General features: G+C 39.1%; 1 protein-coding gene across 1 annotated transcript in view; it reads left to right on the top strand.

The window, feature by feature from the left end:
• The window catches only part of LOC134616735 (contactin-associated protein-like 4), a 111,697-nt gene extending 100,584 nt beyond the window's left edge, over positions 1-11,113 (top strand). Inside the window, exons 21-24 of the mRNA XM_063461714.1 lie at positions 1,025-1,112; positions 7,375-7,587; positions 8,778-8,849; positions 9,901-11,113. Of these exons, the coding sequence (XP_063317784.1) occupies positions 1,025-1,112; positions 7,375-7,587; positions 8,778-8,849; positions 9,901-10,097 (570 nt within the window). The 3' untranslated portion in view covers positions 10,098-11,113. The remainder of the gene's footprint in view (positions 1-1,024; positions 1,113-7,374; positions 7,588-8,777; positions 8,850-9,900) is intronic.
• The last annotated feature ends 5,324 nt before the right edge of the window (positions 11,114-16,437 follow it).

The following is a 16,437-nucleotide window of genomic DNA, read 5'->3' as shown; positions in this document are numbered from 1 at the left end:
GAACCTTGTCACCCATGAGAAAAAGCTCATTTCCACCACTTGTATCCATGACCTCATTCTTTTGGTGACAACTTGTGGCCGTGGTCTGGGTAGCAACGTAGATCAACCGGTAAATCTTACAGATTTGCTTCACGTTCACCTCTCCTCACCATAATAACAGCCATCTGTTAATCCTCCGCTCCCCTCTCCCCTCACTCATGAAGCTGTTCTGGGCCTGAACCAAAGATCATTATGAATGCTTTTTCCATTTCTCCTAATAGGTCTTGTAAATACACCATTCTGGAGCTTTAAGATAAAGAAGTGTAACTATGACCTCAAGTAAATGTTACTTCAAACAGTAGATGTCTTGTTGAAGTAATCAGCATTTATAATGACTTACAAAAGTTTTTCTTTTTTTTCCCTTTGATGGAAACTTCAGTTATGATTTTGACTAGGTTTTCTTCTTCGCGACCACATGGCGAGATACTCTCTGTGGAGCTGCTCTAATTAAAATAATCTCCAGTGGTGAATTTCACTCTGGATGACTGAATGTTTTTAACTGCAAGTTTGGACTCTGTTGCTTATTCCTCCCTTTGAGCTGGTGAGATAAAGGGAAAGCTGAACATTTAAAAAAAAAAAAATAATCAAATTTAAAAAGGATGGAGCGCCAGATTCACATCACCGCTGACTGAAAAGTAATGACTGGCACGAAAGTAAAACTCACTGCGTCTAATAACTAGAATAGCTCACAGAACAATGTAATACTTTGCTCGTTTTTATGCCTAGGGCATTTTAAAATTTTAATTTGATCTTATTCCACTTCCAGCTGTTCATGTCCTAGTTGATTCACTTTCAACTTTCAGTTTTCATTTTTCTTAATGGTTCTACTATTTCAAAAACTTTCCTTTTGTTTTTTTAATCATCAATTTGTATTCAGATCTTTTAATTTTCTGTGCTTTTATTTGTCTTAAATTATCCTGTATTGTATTCTACTTTACAAATTAAAGGTTGAACAAAAGCCTATTTATTTATTTATTTATTTCAGATTGACCAAAATGCCAGAGAAGACTTCAACCTGACATCTGACGGGGAATTTAATGCAATCAAGTCGCTGGTGTTGGGCAGAGTGCACGGTGAGTGAGGACACAGTAAAAGCAGAGAGAAGGTCTTTTTAGTTAGGGAGCACTCAGACTCACATTCATTTGATAACAGCTCTGAGAAGTTTGGTGCCTGACTCTCAGTGTTAGCTTTCTTAGAAAAACTGACTGTAATAAATGGAACCAGAGCTGTCAGCAGGACAAAGGGATATTTTCATCTTAGTAATGAGTGCTCAGAAATGTTGAGTCAAGAAGTGAACAAAAGATATTTTAAGTAGTTTCTGGGTTTTGGGGAGGCACTCTACAATCTTGGACCTTAGCAACAACTTTTTTCTGATATTCTGACCGAGTTGCAGATTACTCTAGAGCAGGGGTGTCAAACTCATTTCACACCACAGGCCACATATGGCCCACTTTGATCTTAAGCAGGCCAGTGAAGCTCCCCTTTCTGTCAGTGTAAAAAAGTTACTTATTTAACTGTTTGTGTACATGATAAAGAAAGAAACCTGTTAGCATGACTCTTTGGACTTAAATTGTAAAAAAAAAAAAGTGTAAAATGGCAGAAAATGTTCTGGTAACTCATTGCCCGGATTGTCGAGGTTTTCTTTCTTTCTTTCTTTCTTTCTTTCTTTCTTTGCTGGGGTGGGTGGGGGGGAGAATCTGTTTACCTGCTTTTTAATCATTTGCTATTTTAGCTGTTTGGTGGTCGCTGAAATGGTTTTGTGAGCTTTTAGCTGAGATTCTGTTGTTTGTGTGGATCCCACACATGTCTATATTTAAATAACAGATCTGGCGGTACATCCCATTAAACCAGATGTTCTCCCTCTTGTCCCCCAATACCGTGAGCATTGGGTTTCAACAAGTTAATTGTTTATTGCTTAATTACTTTGTGTAGTATGAAAAAGGGAGGTTTTTTATCACTAGGAAAAACTGTAAAACTTAAAACTGAAAATACAGTTAAACGTCCAAAATTTCTGTTTTGTTGTGTTTGTTTGTGGTGAGCAGCTCATCAAACAAGTTAAGAATTATAAATGGCTTCAAGCACACATTCAGGCGTGTGAGACTCATTTAGACACTCAGATACTCAATATCATTGAAATGCAGCCAGATGCTTCTCATTTTAAGTTTCCGCTCGTTTCTTCACTTTTTCCCAACATGCTTGTGTTTAAATCCGACCTGTACCAATACACTTGCTGTCTTCGGAGCGTCTGCCCCCCTTCCTTTTCCCCCATGCTATGGTTCCAGTCTATATTTGCATGTAAGTGGCTGCATGGTGTGCCCATCAAAATAAAGCCCCACCCCTGCCTGTGTGGATTCTCAGCTGGGTTGAAGATTCGACTCCCACATACTGACGAGCCATTAATAATCGAAATACGAAATTGGCCGTACGTTTGACACCCCACCTGTAGAACCTTTAAAGTTCATTTTTAACAGGAAGAAAGAAACTTATCTGCAAATATACTGCTGTGTATACAAAAAAACAAGCTTGGCACAATAGATTTCAAGTTTCAAAGTTGTATTATACACAGTACATGTTTCCCTGCAAGAAACACGTTTCCCTGTGCAATGAAAATCTTTCTTTGCTGTCCACAACAGTAAAGGCAAGTTTATCGTGCCATCACCACGTATTCAACTCGGCTGCTCAACCCATAAATGCATTTTCCTTAAAACTGCGCTATCATCTAAGAGGAACTAAAACAGTCTTTTCAGATGTATAGAGCTTTTTAACAAAAAGCAGAAACAAAGAAATAATTGCAAGTTTTTGTTTTTAGCTTCCTGTGATTAGGACTGGATTTAATCAAGCTGGATTGATCTGAACTGTATCATAAATGGAACTGGCACATTTCTGCCTTAATTTAAGATTTAAGTTCCTAGTGTTGATAAATCCATCCATCCATTTTCTGCTGTTTATCTAGGGCTGTGTTGCAGGGACAGCAGCCTTCTTTTGCAAAGGTCTTTACACAAACAGTTGCAACATCTTCCTCTTTGTGTCTGTATGTCTCTTACATATACGCATCATGCGACACAAGCGACGCAGTGAGCATAAAAATGGCCTATGTAAGTGTTCCCAGCCTGAGAGAAGTTATCTCTCTGGCATGTCCTCCTCCTCCTCCCTGTAGGACATACCTGGAACACCTCACCCCCAAGAGGACTCCTAATCAAATGTCTGAACCACGACAGCTGGCCTCTTTCAATGTGGAGGAGTAGCAGCTCTACTCCGAGTCCCTCCCAAATGAGCCAGCTGTCTTTTCTAGATAAGCTGAAAAAGAAAATTAATAGTTATTATTATATATTATAATAATTATATCATCTCTATCTAGTGCAGATCTTGTGTACCTTTGGACTGTTCCAGCACTGCTCATCCCTGGAGGTCTCATTCTGACTACTTGAACATGCTTCTTCCACATAAGTTTTAAACTTTTAAATGGGAATCAACTGTTTCTGTAGTGCACTGCTTTTTCCACTTCCACTCCAGTCATGGGCAGAGACTTGAAACAGCATTGGTGTGATTACAGTTTTTACAATTTTTAAAAAGCCAGTAATTTTTTCCCTCGGTGCCTCCATGAAAGATGGACTAAGATATAAACTGTGAATAAGAGTCTGAGAGGCCACAGGCTGCAGTCACAGCTCTTTCATAAAAAAGAGCAACTAACAGTGGAACAAAAGTAGAACAATACATATTTTCATACCATGTATTAAAACTGTCATGTCAGCATGTTACAGTCGAACTAGAGGAGGCAGGAAAACATCAGGAAAGTGGATTCTCTGTCACTCCCCTTCAACCCTGTCATCCATCAGCCTAACTAATGGACCCGGAAGGAATACAGAAAGACAAAGTAGAGGGGGGGGATATCAGCTGAGAGGAGCTTACAGGCTGCGGCAGTGTCTCCTGCTGCTCTCATCAACATGTAGATGTATGCTGGTAAAAACCACAGTCACCTCTCAGTCATCTGAACAGATAGTGATGCAGCTGCTTCCAGCATTAATGTGGGCTTCCACAGCTGCTGTTTACACTGCTGTGAAGGAGCAGAGGTGAATGATGGAGAGATTTAAGTCAATAAAATCAAGAGATAAAGCTGGAGAGTGTCTCATAATGTGATGGTTGCAGACTGAAAGCAGAATAACTGACTGTCTGCTATAACAGAGGTGAGTGAGTGTATGCTGATGATCATATGATTGTATATGAAAGATGGACATGCCACCCATTGATTTGTCGAAATCAGTTTTGGTGCTTTATGATGCTGTGAATCTGAAGTTAAACTGCAGTTTGTGTACATTGTAAACAACAAAAAAGCAAGCTTTTAATTAGGGATGGGTATCGTTTAGGTTTTATCCGATACCGGTGCCAAACCGGTACTTTTGAAACGGTGCCGGTGCTTAAACGGTGCTCAAACCGGTGCTTAAAGAATGGAGAACACAAAATTGGTCCAAAAACCTCTCATGTTTAGCTGTTTTTTTTGTAAAAAGATAACAATGTAAGCCTTTTCTTCAGCTATAGGGCATATATGGTATCACTCTTGGCTGGAAGCAGTGCTTAAACAATGGAATAAACACAAAATTGGTCCAAAAACCTCTCATGTTTAACTGTTTTCCACTTTTTCTTTGGTCATTTTAGCCTTTTTGGCCAGGGCTGCCATCAAACAAGAAGACAGCCGCATGTAACTACGACGGTGTTTGCTAGTTCACCTTACATGCATTAATGTAATAACGTGGTTAGCCTACTCAACGTGAATTACACACGAACAACATTAAGCTACTCACGCAGAGAAGAACGGCTGCTGCTGCCATCATCATCCTCATCATTTCTGCTACACTGGCAGGGCTAGGGGCCAGGACTCTCCTCTTCGGGTTTTTGGGGGATGTTGCTAACTCCGGGTCCGATAACAGGCACCACACCCGCAGTAGATGTGCACGGTGTGAGGTCTCGCAGCAAGCTATCAAACACGGTGCATTTCTCGGCTTTAAAAAAAACGCTATGCGTCGCCAGGTGTTTCATCAGATTCGAGATGTTACCTCCTTTGACAGTATCACAGTATCACCTTAAAGCACTTGTTGCAGGCTGCTGAGTTTGCATCTTTTGCTGTGAAGTACAGCCAGACTTTTGACCGCTTCGCCTTGGGCATTTTTAATCTGTAGCTCTGCTCTAAAAGAACGTACGTACCTGGACCCGCCTACTATCCTCGGAAACGTAAAATGATTGGCTAGAATTGGCTCAGGAAAAAAAAAAGAAAGCACCGAAATAAAGCACCGAAATGTGCGCTGCTTTTCGGTCTGGTTACTACCGTTTATGTCAGAACCGGTGCCATTATGGCACCGGACACCGGTACCCATCCCTACTTTTAATACTGATGATCAGTGAAAGTCCACAAATTACAAGTCCCAAATAAATATCCAATCAAACAGGGCAAGATGGAAGGGACAGCAAACCATTAAGCCATAATGATTAGACAGGACCGGCACAATAAATACAAAGACAAAGACAGAATTAATCACAGGAAACTAAGGATTTAATACAGGAGGGTAACGAGCAACAGGTGAAGACAGTCAAGACAGCGAGTCAGAGGTGATAGTGAAACACAAAACAAGATGCAAGAAAATTATCCAAATAAGACAGGAAATGACAAAAGAACCCAAATTAACACAGACAAGAAAACTCACTAGAAACTTGATACAAAAGGGAACACAAGAAAGAAGACACTAATACAAAAATCTAAACCATGAAAACTGGAATAACGGAAAGTAAGAATTCCGACCTAAGAACATGATCAATCCAATGGATCATGTCACACTATCCCCATCTTTGTCAGAGCCACAACAGACTGGGAGAGGTTGAAGTTACAAATAGGCCATAGCTAAGCTAACCACATTGCAAAGCATATTATTCATCAGATACTTGCATTAAAAATGCTCTAAAAGGTTTTTTGTTTTTTTTAAGTCCAGTTTTGTGACCTGAGTGGAAGTGATGCAGGAGACAACCACTTATCCACCTGTCAAAAGTGCTAGTGTTGGTCAACTTAAAAAAAACAAAAAGATCCATCCTATGGTTTGACTAAGGGAGGAACTAGCTGTAACAACCAAAACTGTTGTTGTAGACATGCCTTTTAAATAGATATTAATGTAAATATGAGCATTTTTACAAGGCGGTCACTATAAAATGAATGGAACTTTATGTTGAGCCCTGGAAATTGGGACTTTCAGGATTGAGCAGTAATTTGTGTCTCGCTGGTGCAATAACCCAGGTAAACATACAATTCACCAACAGATAATCAGTAATGCAGTCAACAAAACTGATTTGCTTAACCAGTTCAAGTTAACATATTGCTAAAATGAGCCAGGGAGAAAAGTGCAATCTGCCCTTCTGTCCGCATGCTGCCAGTATATAAATGGAAGATTTCTGTACTTTTAAAATAGTGTGTGCATGATAATCAGATGATCGTAGCAACACACTAGCAACCTATCCAGTTTGTACACCGCCTGTCACCTTGTGATTGCCAAGACTGAGCGCCCCCGCCCCAAACTGGAAAAGCCTGGACGTATAATCAGATCACATTGCATCTGCACTTCTGCATGCTGAAATTATTCAGTGTGTGGCAGTTTCCACAGACATGGATTTAACTAATAAATGTGTCCCTGTTAACCCTCAGAAAACTGGCTTCGCTATTACTAATGAACAATGGTACATGCATTTATAATATTTAATTGGAAGATTATACAGCAAATAATGTACTTCATTATAAAACCTGCATCCTGAATGTTACTTTTTTTTTATAAATATAATTATTACTAATGGCCCACTCAGCTACTGTAGTTTGTTTATGAATGTTGGTGTTCGTTTTGATGTATGCAGTGTTTTGTTGTACATAATGTTTTGTTTGCCTTCAATAAGTTGTATTGTTTCTTACCGCTTAATATTTCCAATGTCTTCCTTATTTCCTTCTCTTCATTTTTATTGTGTCTCAGTTTCTTCCGGTTTTTCTTCTTTTGTTTTACATCTGAACTCTTTACCCCTCCCTTTTTTCTCCTCTTGTGTCTTGTCAGTAATTTATTATGTTTATGTTTTATTTACATCCTGTTTCTCCCATGCAAGTCATTAGTCTGTTTTCATACCCATCTACAAACCTCTGTCCAGTCACTGTGCATATTGACAGTGTTTTTTCCTTCACAAATGTGGGGATTATTTACTTACTTTTTTTTTAACTTTATCCATATTGTTATTTGCTCTTTGAGGCCAACTCCTGTGCCCTGCCTTTGGATCCTCACTACACATTTTCCTATCTTGCTCATTTTCTCTCTCCAGAGTCTGATGACCTGGATGCAGACCTGTCCAGGTTGGCTTCCCTCGGTTTTACAGGCTGCCTGTCAGTTGTCCACTTTAACACCATCAGCCCTCTGAAAGAAGCTCTGCTCCGCCCCGACTCCAGCCCCGTCATCATCACTGGACCTTTAGCTCAGTCCAACTGCGCAGCTTCAGCCAATCCCTACTCAGCTGAGAACACACACCACCTGTCAGGTGAGAAAAGGAGGAGACACCTGACTTGTTATTATGTTTTTAATCTTTGAAAATATAAATATGTTACATTTATTAAAAGTTTTGGCTGAACATCTACATGTTTTCTTGCAAAAAATTAAATAAAAATGTCACATCTTAGTTTCAAAACTAGAACCACTGTGTGGAAAATCACTGGAACACACTGGAATAACAGTAGTACGTTATACTTTATTCCATTTTTTTACAGTTATTGTTCTCCACCCTTTCTCCTGATGTGCAGTTTTATATTTGTTTTAATATTTTATCAATAGATACAGTTTTAGAAGAAGGGATTTGTTCCAGTTTGCATCTTAAGTAGACATCTAAACTGAGCCGGCCAGTTTGGCAGAATATAAGCTGCACCCAGTACAGCTGATAGCAGTGACTGTGCAGTGTCGTAACTGAGACACTTTCATGCATCTCTGAGTTAGCGAGTTAGCGTGTCAAATGTAAAGCCTTTAAATGAAAACGTACCATCTTTTTTGCTTATGCTAGCATTTCAACGCCACAGGAGCTACGTCAACAATGCATTTCATCATCATAATATCAAAATATTTATTTCTCAGGACACACGTTGAAGGCCAGTGTAATTGATTGTGCTACAACAGTACACAGGCAAATTTATTACAGAAACTATGATGCCACGTAATGCAAAAACCAATCTGGCCAATGGGATTTGGAGTTGATTCTGTGATTAGGGTGGCATATATTTCCTGCTGTCTTTCATTTTTGCACTGAAACTGAATGAAAGCTGCTCTTCCAGCTCAGAAACGGCTCGTTAATTACGTGAAGTATGCTCCTTGTTTTGGGAGTCTAATGACAGTATGACTGATGATTTAATGAATTTGAGACACAGGAGATTCGTTTGGGATTTCCATCCTTTGGGTTCTTTCTAATCCAGTTTGCAATGCTTTATAGAAGTCACTTGTAGAGCTGAAGTAATCTTCCCTGATCTGATGGGTTGGGGTTTTTTTGAGTCTCTGCTTTTCATTTTTGACTCTGATTTGATCTCACTTCTTTCTTTATTCTAATTTTGCCTCGTTGTGCTTCCTTCTTCTGGTGTGAATAATTTTGGCTGTTCTTCCTTGTTTTTATTCTTGGAGACTTTTGGTTTTTCACATTCTTGTCCTTAGCTTTCTCCACCTTTCTCTTTTCCTCTCTCTCTCCTGTAGACCAGTCTGGTTCAGTGGGTTCAGGTGAACCCTTAGTCAATTCCATCAGGACTGACTCGGCCCTAATTGGAGGTACTAAACTGCTTTACCTTCGTATCTTCTTCACTGGACTTTACTTATAGCCATTTTCCACCCGTGCAGTGCTGGTGTGCAGGCAGTTACGCCTCGTTACCTACATTTCAAGAGATTTATGCAACATTATCAGCAGAGGTTTGGTTATTTTTGTGTGAGGAGAATGACAGCAGACAGAAACTGGCCTGCATTTGTGATTTGTTGGTGATTTTTTTTTTTTAAGCAACAACAAAATTGCTTGGCTTAAAGATAGAACTCCTGACATCAGTGTCCGTGTTATTTTTGGTGGAAAATTGGACACCAGCACTGCTTCAGTGGAAAATAGTTGTTTGTCATGTCAATCGTATTGCCCTTGACTAAAAATAATGAAATTTCATGTGCTTTTCTGGTGCCGTTTTATTTTTTAAAAAAAGTGATGAGTTCAAGCTTTATTTGTACGAATAAAGTTGTGGAGAGAGGTTGAACTCCAAGAAAGAGTAAAGTGGTGTGCCAGGCAGGAGTCCATTTAAAACTCATTTAAAACTTTGCTGCTCTGCCAGCACGGATTGATTCAAAGTGAAGACTGAAAAGGTTCAATCTATAATTGTGCAGATAGAAAAGGTGAGACTCAGAGAAAAGTCATTTAAAACTGTCCATTAAACCATCCAGTACACAAAGGGCAGCCCACCTAATTAAACCAATGTAGGGATGATTTGCTGATGGGAAAACTTTTTCTGCTCTTATCTTAAAACCTCTGGTCACTTTATAATGTAATGTAGTATGAAATTGATTTCAGATGGATTCTGGAATGCCAATTAAATGGAACCTGCTCTCATATTCCCAAATGTGCTCAACAGAGCAGAAGAGCGTGATGGCTTCAAAAGATTTAAACTGGTGTTTAATGTTCTCTAAAGTGCGATTAGCAAGATAATCAAAACATTTAGAGATGGTACTACAAGGGGAAGAGTTTGCTTCCAATCCATACATCAGCTACAATAACGTCAGAACATTCAACCACATTGAAATCTGAAAGGTGATATCTGATATGTTATAAAATCCTTTTACCTTACAGGTGTCATTGCAGTAGTCATCTTTGTGATTGTGACTGCACTGGCGATAACGGCCAGATTCCTCTACCGGAGGAAGGATACATATCGTAACAAGGAAGTGAAGGGAGTCAAACAGGAGGACAGCCAAGACTTTCCTTTTAACAACCAGGCTGACTCCCAGAATCTCTCCACTGAAAACCCAAAGGAGTATTTCATTTAACTGGAGGCCCGATGACCCGATGCACTGCTGGGCTTTTGGAGCCGAAGCTGCAGACAGACGCATCTTGACACGCCTTGGGACTTTGCAGTGCACTCGAGAGCCACTCAGACACTTCTCTGACAGAAGTGGCTCTGCAGCATGTGAAAAGCAAAGAAGAACAATTTTCACAGTGTTGTCTTTCTGTTGCTTAATGTAAAATGTGAATACACTGATGCAACAGCGTTGGACTTTAAGGGTGTTGATATACTTGTTCAAGCAACTGTAAATATTCAGCAATGTGAAACACTGAATAATGTCTTTGTAACAATCTGGCTAATGTTGAAATGTTGGAAATAATGGAGGTAACAGTATTTTTATTGTGCATGGGCAGGGAGAGTGTGAAGCTGTCTTCTGTTTGGATTTCACCTGGAGAAAGATGGGGATAAACTCCAAACTGCCTGCGAGACATTTGCCTGCATTTCAAATGATCCAACAAAAGCCATCCATGGATATTTTATATTTACCTTTTTCATGTTTCCAACTATTCTTCCCAGTAACTCGCTGTTTTTAACCCCTTCTCGAGTTTTCATTAACGTTTGTGAGGTCAGTGGTCTAAATATACAGTATATGCGAATTACATCCGTAGAAATTATTCCACAACACACAAACACATTCCAAAGTTATGAGTTTGATCACTGTTGACAGAAAATGTGTATCCTGACAATAAGAAAGCAATGTTACCACAAAGGTCGTCGTTGTCTTAGTGATTCAGGTGGTGGTCCGTTGTAGGTTTTTTCACTGACTGTTCAGCCGTTAGGCCCAAAGCTTTGTGTTCACGCTCACCACTCAAAGCATCATCTTTGGTGTCAGTAGGCAGCTGTATTCACAAAAAAGGCCCACTGTGGTACCGGTCTTCTGACAAAACGTCCTACTTTGTCAAAACATCCTACCGTTGCGTAAATTTATAGTCATGTCTATCAATCCATGCTACCTTATCAGAATATACTACCTTACGTGGTTTATACCTCCATCGTACATAGGACGGTAGGACGGTCAAATCACACTACCAAAACGTGCTTCGTGCTAGTATTTATTTAGGTAGGACAAGGTTTACGCTGTATGCCAGTTTACAGAAGTTTAGAAGTACTAACTCATTACTTCCATTGAGACTCCAAATTGGAGTATTTTTGCACAAAAAAACAAAATGCATGTTAGCTTGAAAAGTTAACAAATTGACAACAGCTTAAGGAAAACAAGTATCCACTGTAATAAAGAAGTAAAACATATAATACTAACATTTTTTTCACACGCACGAGATCGGGGTGGGATCAAAGAATAGGCGTGTACTATTAACACCGAAAACATGGCCGTTTTGAGTTGTGCGCATGCGCAGTAACAACAAGTAGGACAGCTTGATAGGTAGGGTGTTTTGCCAGAACACTGGCTCAAACATCAGGCTCGGTGTGTAATGTAATGGAACATTTAGCAGCAAAAGAGCCAAATATCTTCTTATGAGACCAAACCAGAACTTAAAAGATTTCCCAACTTGTTACACTGTCAGTACAGGATGTGTACTACAGACGTGCCTGGTCACCAATTTGCAATTATCATTTAAGCAAGAGATAAAATTGACTAGTTTGCTAGTCTAAAGATTTATTTAATTACATTGTGACACTGACTATTTGCTATGTTATACAAGGCGGTGTGTCTGATTAGTTTGCTGAGTTTTTCTAACTGTAGGATCAGTAGCTTTGATTTTTTTTCCACTCCAGTATCCACATCTTGGTACAGAATATGGTTCTAATTAATTCTGAGAAATATGAACGTCCAAAACACAGCCACTCTTTTTATTTTATTATATTTTTTAAATCGTTTGTTCAGCAAAACAGTCGTGGTTTGTATGGCTGTCATCTATTGGCTGTCTCGTTTGTTTATTTATAACTTCCGTTCACAGAAAGAGAGATACAGATAGGGGAGCAGCCGTGTGTCAAGGCTGCAGTCCTGGGATGAGGATGGTTATATAATCAGAGCTGGAATGATGAACTCAATACAGTAGCTAAAGTACAGTAGTACATTTTTTTCTGGGAAAGGCTGTGCACAATGGTATCCAAAATGTGTTTTTTATTCAAGTCTTAATATTATGACCCTAAAAATACGTTCTCTAATTGATATGTAAGTTCATATCATGTGGACAGTTATCAAAGTCAGATGATTTTTTATGTAATTTCAGACTGACACTTCTGAAACTTTAAAACGGATGTGCTGAGTCAACTAACCTTCTACGACGGGATGGAAATCAGTTCTTTTGTTCAGTGTAGCTCAAGAAATTCCTCATGGAAAAAAAGAAAAATCATAAATACAAGCCTTACTAACTTCACTGGTTACTTCATAGTACTATGACTTCATCCCTGTAAACTTTCTGGATTGATTTATACAAACCTTTATATATGTTCGTATCTGTTATAGTAAAGGTGTGACAGATGTAAGCCACAATTAGACTTTCAGCTTATTCTTTAAAGAACATCTTTTTAGGCTTATAGTTATTTTCACATATATGATCATATACATGGTGTTATTTTGATGGATTCTCATATTAAACATGGCCACCAAAGACTGAAATAATCTGTCTCTGAGAGACAAAAGCTCACAATTAAGACTTCTGCAAACAGATGGTTTGAGGCAGTTTCGTACTCTTGGCTCTGTGTGACAACAAAGACGGGGGATATCCCTGCCATCACATACAGTAGCGATGAGCATAGAAGCCCTGCTGTTCAAATCTTCTGTTTATGAGCAACAGGAATTGTAGTGGTTAGCACTGTGTCCTCACAAGCCCTGGGTTTGAGTCCCGACTGGGGCTTTTTTGTGTGCAGGTTTTATATTCTTTCCAGGTACTCCTGTTTCCTCCCACAGTCATGTGATGAGGTCACTATGGCAGCTGAGATAGGCTCTGGGATCTTGAATTGGAGGAGTGGTATAAGATGGATTGAGGAAATCAAACGAAAGTCAGTTTAAAGTAGTAGTTAAAACACCTCATTTCAGACAGGATGAACAGAGTCCCTTTATAAAGGTAACTTACTGTTAATCATGCAAAGCTTTAGTAGGTCCAAGAATTTTAAAAAAGGAGCTGAAAATTTGTATAATAGGGCCCCTTTAATCATAAAAAGACAGCACTAAGAGGAAACACAAATAAAAACCTTGATCATTGCTAGACTGCTATCACATGTGCAGTTTACTTAAAAAGTCTTTGCATCCTCCTCACTTTGCTGCCTCCACTTAAAAGTTTTCTCCTCCCTGCTGCATACTGCCTGCTGGGAGCTTCCTCACTCAGCTCCCTTAATGTCTTTGAACAGTGAAGCTTTTAACACCGACAGCGGCACCGACTCTCTAACAGTGTGTCTGTCTGTCACCTCGCTCCGTACACGCAGAGGCAGTTAATGTGTTTTGGAAATGCTAATCTGCTTTGAGCTGACAGGTGGATTGTGATTCGATATAAAGCAGAGGGAGATGAGGAGAATCAGACAAAAATAATCTGGGAGACACTGCCAAGCATCCATGGCTATAATGAAAACTCATTCTGATATTAACACTTGAAAATGAAGCCAATCCTTCCATGTGTTAATCCAGCTCATGTGGAAAGAGGACTGCTGATAGAAGGATGAGAAACAGAGGGAAGCTCAACAGCAGCTGCTTACCAAATACACGCCACAGTCTCTGTGAGATCCAAAACCTCAGATGAGATTTTAATGACAAAAGTTGCTCAAACTTTAAACTCACTCTCCTTGTGTATTTTGTCTTAAAATGCACTTTTGTCAACACTAATGACAGACACTGCGTTCTCCTGTATTGCAGTCTTCTCACTATGAACTTTATGCTGGAGTCGATAAGTGGTCCCCATGCGGCAGATCATTTCTGCTGCACTCACTTTTAACACATAGGAGTACAAGTGAGATGTGTTCAGGCCAGCAAAGTCTAGTAAAGTGATTAGACTCCGATAGCCCATCCCAGCAGTGATTGGGATGTCCTGCACGAATCCTTGAGTCTAGACGCTGATGGTGGAGAAAGAATGACAGATATGCAGTAAGATCTAAAGTCAGAGGAGCGAAGGCTGATTGGCCAGAAGAAGGCCGGCAGAAGATGATTGGAGTACACCAGTGATGTCACAATAAGCTTGACAGTGTGGGAAAGTGGAAGTGATGTCAAGTTTAGATTATCCCCCAACACCTGGAAGGCAGACAGATGTGTGACTCCTTGCTGAACTTCATTTTAATGCAGATGCAGTTTAAACGACCGTTTCCAATAAACTGGTGTGTAAGCTGATAAAAGTCCCAAATGTTTACACAAGTAAACACACAGCAAAAACCGAACACTTAACTGGAGTTTGGGTTGATGGAACGCATCAAAGAGACCATTGTGTTTATCTAACCTCCAGTTTGAAAACTATAGGGAGTGGTGACCACAGGCCTGATCCACTGAGGCTTCATCTTACGACCTACAAACCCCAAATGTTGCCAGCACACTCCCTACTGTTGGTTCTAAGATTTTCAGCAGTCTGTTAGCTGTTACTTTCACACACTGAAAGTACAAGTTTCAAAATATGTTTTTGTTTGTTTGGTTATTTTATTGAAATAGACTAACTATTAAATTTTAATTGGGTACAGACACTCAGAGTCCCCCTGTAGAGTAAGAGTAACACTTGATCCGTGGCCACCATCTACACATGTTAAATTTAATGTTAGTTAGCTAATATTAGCTTGCCAACACACCAAGCTACCATTCAGTGTTTTCCATGTTAACTTGTTAAACATTAACAATCATGGGAGACACATTTCTGTCCATTAACTGAACAGTGAGTAACACTGAAAATGAAAGAGATTTTATAGAAAGGCTTATACCCAGTTAATGATTTTGAGAATTGTCAAACTTTAATTAGAATACAGAAGCCCTATATCATGACAGCTACATATCTGAACCTGCATCCATACATTGAAAATATAAACAAAAATCCAGCTTTTGCCGACAGTGGTTTGGTTTCTGTTCTGGCAGCAAGTGCAGTTAAGCTGAATGATCATCAGTGTAACTTTAATAATGTCATCGTAAGCAATGTTGGTTATTGGTAAATAGCACTGATGTCACTGTGTTTGAATGAAATGCCGTGATAAAAAAAAAAAAAAAAGTTTATCACATTTATTTATCCAGAAAACTTTAACCATATTTTAGTCATTTAGTTACAGAAAAAAATCCTGTTTAAAAATGAAAAAGTTTTCTTTCAGAGACAGAGGAAGCACTTTTTGTCTTGATTGGTTTCAGGCATTATATTAAGGTAAGACTCCACACACTTAACCTATGCACCAGTTAAAGTCATGCAGGAGATGTATCATATCACTTTGTCTATCCATCCGTCCATCCATCCGGTACACCCTGGAAAGGTTGCCAGTCTGTTGCAGAGCCAACACAGGGAGACATACAACAATTCACACTCACATTCACACCTATGGGCAATTTAGAAACACCAATTAACCTAACTGCACCAATTGCATATCTTTAAACTTTGGGAGGAAGATTTAACTTCTGCAGATAACCCACGAAAAATGGGCAGAACATGCAAACTGCACACAGAAAGGAAAATTTAATATTATGAGAATTACATTTTTCTTTAGGTGTAGGATGTAGCATGTAAATTAGAATTACAAATTTATTTTGCATGCATTTCCCAAAATTATATTAGGCAATATATGGAATACGGTAAATACAAAGTAAGTCCTGAAAACAAAATCTTATTTTATGTAGTATTGTAGGAGTGTGATATTAGAATTTATAAACATATATTTAATAAGGTTAATTAAAAATTACATTGTAAAACAGTCCTTGACGGTTTCCAGAGATTATTTTATTCTTTAGCACTGAATACATTTAACCTGCACTTAACCTTTAACCGTTGGCTAGCTTTCAGTAGTTTGAGAATCCCTCTGATGGCTGATTCCTGTTAACATGAGCAGTTTTAGAGCCCAGAGTGTAGGGAAATATGTAAAGCTGTGAAGCATCGAGGAGCAGAGCATGCCAAAGTGATTCTCTGTGAGGAGCCATATCTTCTTTCTGCCTGTTTAAAGGTCTCAGACATCTGGAGTTACATGATGATTCTGCTGCCTCAGATCAGTAATCCCCATTTACCATCAGTGGTTGTAATAAGAGACCAGATGTGAAGCTAATAACTGAAATATTTAGCACTAGTTTTGACATCAAAGATATAGTGAAGGAAAATAAAATTCAACAGGTATATAAAAAAAGCTAATTGGAATTTAAATGATAAATACTCTCTCATCTTTAGTGGTGCAGTATATATAATGGCCACATTTTGACACAG

The sequence above is a fragment of the Pelmatolapia mariae genome, linkage group LG18, assembly GCF_036321145.2.
Source record: "Pelmatolapia mariae isolate MD_Pm_ZW linkage group LG18, Pm_UMD_F_2, whole genome shotgun sequence".
Taxonomy (NCBI): domain Eukaryota; kingdom Metazoa; phylum Chordata; class Actinopteri; order Cichliformes; family Cichlidae; genus Pelmatolapia; species Pelmatolapia mariae.
Note: the sequence above shows the minus strand (reverse complement) of the source record. Positions and strands in the feature narration are given on the sequence as shown.